The sequence below is a fragment of the Solanum tuberosum genome, unplaced genomic scaffold, assembly GCF_000226075.1.
Source record: "Solanum tuberosum cultivar DM 1-3 516 R44 unplaced genomic scaffold, SolTub_3.0 scf01069, whole genome shotgun sequence".
In the NCBI taxonomy this organism is placed as follows: Eukaryota; Viridiplantae; Streptophyta; class Magnoliopsida; order Solanales; family Solanaceae; genus Solanum; species Solanum tuberosum.
Genome location: NW_006239997.1, coordinates 8,053 through 13,370, shown reverse-complemented (window position 1 = coordinate 13,370; position 5,318 = coordinate 8,053). Strand labels below are relative to the sequence as shown.

The 5,318-nt window shown below is 32.0% G+C and overlaps 1 protein-coding gene across 1 annotated transcript; it reads left to right on the top strand.

Moving 5' to 3' along the window:
* Positions 1-3,852: 3,852 nt before the first annotated feature.
* Positions 3,853-4,501, top strand: LOC107059271 (CBL-interacting serine/threonine-protein kinase 20-like). Its single transcript, XM_015305777.1, has 2 exons — positions 3,853-4,155; positions 4,232-4,501. The coding sequence occupies exons 1-2, from the start codon at positions 3,853-3,855 to the stop codon at positions 4,499-4,501; spliced, it is 573 nt and encodes a 190-aa protein (XP_015161263.1).
* The last annotated feature ends 817 nt before the right edge of the window (positions 4,502-5,318 follow it).

Below are 5,318 nucleotides of genomic sequence, written 5' to 3'. Positions count from 1 at the left end.
GCCCCTCATTTTGTCTTTGTTATTTAACAAGCATATTTTACTTTTTATAAAAGAAAATTATTTTATCCCATATTTTACTTTTTCTTTGTAATACTAAAAGCTTAGTCTTCAAATTGATAATGCATGAGATTATGAAATGATAAAAAATAATATAATTATGAAATGACAAAAAATAATACGATCTATCTAGAAGTTATATTTATTAAAACAGTATAATACAATATAATAGTATATTATGAAACAATATATAATAACTTAATTATGATCCAAACAAGTTAAAACTATTTTAAAAATTAAATTATTTTTTTAAGAAAATATATTTTATTTACTTAATTATGTTTGCAACAGGTGAGAATGAAATCGAGCCCTTAAATAAACATGGTGAGGACATGTCAAATTTACTAGAAGAAGTTGATGAGTTGAGGATGAAGACACTAAAGGAGATATTGGGCATATTGACACCAATTCAAGGTGTGGAATACTTAGCAGCAGCAAAGAGAATAAGGCTATGTTTGCAACAATGGGGAAAGAAGAGGGAACAAGAACATAATAGTAATTAATAAGCTAGAGATAAATATGCTATGGGATTATTAGTGTTGTTATTATATATGATAGTGATCAAAATTTATCCTTTTTTTCGAGTTTCATATTTTAGTTGTCAGCGGCTTTCTTTTTTCTATATGAACTATCACAATCTAAGTATTAAAACACATCTAGTTAAGCAAATGGTGATAGTTCAGATAGGAAAAGAGAACATTTGATGATTGGTTGAAGCAATTTTGAGGTGTGTTTTAATACATCGATAGTGTAATTCAAGTAGCAAAAGAAAAACAACTAATTAATTGTTAGAATGTGAAACTCAAAAAAAAAGAAGATGAAGATAATTTAAATGTGTGTTTGATCATTAACTCTATGAAAACATTATGTTATTATTATGCATGTTTGAATTAGTTGTACATATGCCAAATCTTTGGTTTATTTCTTCTCTTCTCCTTATTACTCCATCCGTTTTATTTTATTTTATGTGTTTTAGTTTGAATTTCATTAGATACGAAATTTTAAAAAAGTAAGAAAGATTTTTGAACTAGCATGAAATTTGAATTGGAAAAATTTAAAGAGAGGTGGATTATTTGTTTTTGTTAGGTAGGGGCAAAACTAGAATTCTAATTACGTACGAATTCAATAAAATTTAATAGTTTAACTCAAAACAGTCTTTGTGTTAGAAATCTGCTTATTCAATACTCTGCTTTCTTTAGAGCTCAAAATTCGTAAATTCTAAATTCACCTCTATCAAAGAGATAATACCAATTTCCACATTTTTTTTACAATGAATATAAATATTGCACAAACGATGACATGCATGCACTAATGAAGAAATGATCCCTTAATTAGTGACACATGTTTTTATAGCTGTCGAGATGTCATGAAATGATTTAAGATTATAAGTTTCAAAAGTTTATGTTTTTCTTCTGAAAGATTGAAACTACGTACGTGCTCAATTAAATACTACTATATTAATCGAAACAGATAAAGTAACTTCTTATATATGGTTTAAAATACCAGTAATAAAACATATGAAAGAGTTATTCAACTTTCTAATCGGAAATAGTGTCATATAAAACGGAATGGATAGGAGAGGATATAAATACATATATATATATATATATATATATATATATATATATATATAGTTTTTCTTTCTTGTTCTTCTTTAGTGTGGAGGAGTGTCTTTATATAGAGGTTGAGGGGAACTTAGCATAAAGCGTGGAAGAATCCTAATGGCCAAACGTGGTCGACGCACTAAGATAGTGGAATAAAAAGTAGTGGCCTAGACTTGGCCGACGCTTTAGGTGATAAGATCAAATAATTCATGCCGGGTACACATTTGGGCCCCATCGCACATGCATTATTTTCACTTATTGACACAAACTTTGACACAAAACTTGACGCGTGCTTATCAGTTTTTTCCTATTTTGGAGGATAGTGATAAAGTAAGCACTCACACGACAAATGTGGGCATACCCACATGGCACACTTTTAGTCCTACTTTATTTAATGTCTTTGCCTTGTTTTGTCTTGTTCCTTTTTGTCTTCAAGTATCAAGGTTGTGCAGAGCAACGGAATCAAAACTCATTCCCGAATCATCATCTTCGTTAGGATCTTGAGCATCTTGATAATATGCATGTTCTCCATGTTCTCCATAATCTTCCTCTCCTGAACTGAGTGATCTGGTTGTATTATTATCAGTAGTCTCCCTTGATCTTAAATTAGATCTGTCTCGTTCTGTATTAATACGTTCTGTGTCCGGTACCAGTCTGTCTCCACTTGGATCTGGATTTGGTGGAGTAATTATATGTTTATCCTGTCCCTGTTGGAAAAGCTTTTTTAAGGCCTTAGAAACATCCTAGGAATTTACAGGTTAATCCATCGTTGTTATTAAGAAGTTAAAAGTCTAACCATATACTAAGGATAGTTTTATACTACAAACATATTTACATACTTAACATTAATTAAAGCAAACATGATTTAAAACAGACATAATTTACATATATTTTTAGGGAAAATACAGGAACCATAAAAGACTTACATGACTTAGACGGAGAGAGGTTTCCCTTTCGGGAACCCTGACTGTCTGTAGATGTCCTAAGTGTTAAGTATGTAAATATGTTTGTAGTATAAAACTACCCTTAGTATATGGTTAGACTTTTAACTTCTTAATAACAACGATGGATTAACCTGTAAATTCCTAGGATGTTTCTAAGGCCTTAAAAAAGTTCGCAAAAATCACAGGACGTCTTATTGGCCATCTCCGGGGTGGGTTTAATGAAGAAGTTTTTAAGAATACAGGTTAAAATGCTGTCCATTCTATGCTTTCTTCAGTTACTGTATCTGGGTTTACCCTAAAGACTTGTCTTCTTGGTACATTTCCTATACTTGTGTCTATTGTATGTTGTTGGGCAGTCCGTTGGAATGGACTAGCACTTGAACTAGTAGATTCCATGAGCTCTTTTTGACTTATTATAGAATTTCTTTCTAATTCATCTTCACTTTCATACAGATTTTCTAGTATCGTTTCAAGGTTTTCTATTTTTTCTTGGTTATTATATTCTTTTCTATATCCTATATTATCAGTTCTAAATTCGCATGTTTTAAAATGTCTGTCTACCTCAAATATACCCATATTTCCTATCTTACATCCTTTACATTTAAAAGTTATATCATTATTATTATTATATCTTCTTTCAGCTACTTGCAAAGCTTCATCTACTTCATATCCTTCTTGTATTATTTCTACATTCATAAATTCTTTTTCTTCTTCTAATTCTAACTCTTCTTCTAAGTTCGTTTGATTAGAATAATTATAATTTGTGAATCTGATAGATGTTTCTCCTTTTGTATTAGTATACATTAGATGAGATTCTGGTGTGAGTACTTTCTTTTTATTAAATTGTTCTAAGTTCCATTATAATCCTGCATATTCTTCTGGATTTATTTTTATCGGTTTTATTAATTTTATTCCTTTGTTATATAGATATAGACTTTTTCTATTTTTATTTATTAGTTATATATATAGTAACTACCCAAAATCTTGATATCATAAGTTAACCATCTTTCTTTAGTTTCCAAATATAACCAATTTATAAACTTACCAATTCTTTAAATTCCATATATTTTTCTCCATTCCATTGGATTTAATTTCTCCCAACACAAACACACCTCCTCTAACCCTGGCTAATTTCCCCCTATGATTAGCCAGGGGAAATCACTAGGCGAATACACGATGATTCACCCATAGTTTCAATTTCTTCGCGCACTTGGATGCATCATCTATCCTCTTGCAGGATGATGAGCATGAAGAGCGCGAAAACAGAGAAAAAAGGGACAATTTTGATGCATAAATATGAGATTGGTAAATTGTTAGGCCAAGGTACATTTGCCAAAGTTTATCATGCAAGGAACCTAAAAACAGGACAATATGTAGCTGTTAAGGTAATTGACAAAGAAAAAGTCCTGAAAGTTGGCCTAATTGACCAAATCAAACGTGAAATTAGAGGTGGTGAATTATTCAATAAGGTTGCTAAAGGGAGGCTTAGGGAATCAGCAGCGGGAAAGTACTTTCAACAATTAATCGCGTCAACATATGTCGCGCCAGAGGTCATAAATAAGAGAGGGTATGATGGCGAAAAGGCGGATATTTGGTCATGTGGGGTGATTTTGTTTGTATTGTTAGCTGGTTATCTTCCATTCCATGACACAAAAAGACGGGACGGTGAAAATGCAAGGAAGCAAAGAAGGGAGAAAAGGGCAATTAGCAATTGATGCAGAGATATTTGAGATTACTCCAGCTTTCCATGTTGCACAAGTGACAAAAAAATCAGGAGACACTGCAGAATACAGGAACTTTTGTGATCAAGGATTAAAGCCTTCATTAAAAGATATAGTTTGGACATGGCAGGGCAATGAGCAACAACAAGCGGAAAATCAAGAAATCAAGACTTAAGAGGTAAAGATATGAAAACAAAAACAAGTTGTGGGGGTAAAGTTTCCTCTGTGAGACCTACAGGTCACAATTTTGAGTTGTGGATTCAGTCATTGATGTTTACGTCGGGTAGTTTTCCTGCATTACAATTTACAACCCATGGATGAGAGCCTTCTCCATATCTCATGCATCGAGTTGTTTCTGTTTTTTTTAAATCATAGAGGCATTATGATCATAGCATTTTTTGTCATTGCACTTTTCGTTTGTTGTCTTGATGTTATATGTCCTCTTAGTGTTTCCCATGTAAAACATTTACTATATTACTTGTATATTTGTATTCATATAGTTTATTCCTCTTAACAATTTACAAAAAGATCATTCTGCTTCAAGATTTTCAAGAGGATCAATTTGGTTTTAGTTATTCAATTTACTTGTTCTACCATTTTGCAGCACTTATATTAAGAGGAAACAGTGACATATATTGCAACCAACTAGCATTTCTGAAAACAGAATCATGCACAAATCAAGTGCTAAAACAAAACAAAAAAAAGCAATATCTTTCCATAAAACAAACAAGCAATCAATTTGGAAAAAGAGATTCAGAGAACATGCTCAGCGTGCAAGAAGTTGAATCTTGATCTTTTGTAGCATCCCTGCAACATCTTTCATGTTTGTCCTTCTTGCCGGAGATTCAGCACAGCAATCTAATGCAACTTTCATGATTGATGCAACAACATCAAGCTTCTTCTGTAAGTGATTATCCAATGGTGTTACCAAGTTGGCATCTACAACATCCATTACTGCCTCTGGGAGTGAATAACTCACCCATTGCTTCAAG

What these genes read in the sequence shown, in the direction of transcription:
- LOC107059271 (XM_015305777.1), top strand. Translation starts at nt 3,853, where the DNA reads ATGAAGAGCGCGAAAACAGAGAAAAAAGGGACAATTTTGATGCATAAA. An exon ending in CAACATATGTCGCGCCAGAG is followed by an intron (nt 4,156 to 4,231) that starts GTCATAAATAAG and finishes TTGTATTGTTAG; the next exon opens with CTGGTTATCTTCCATTCCAT.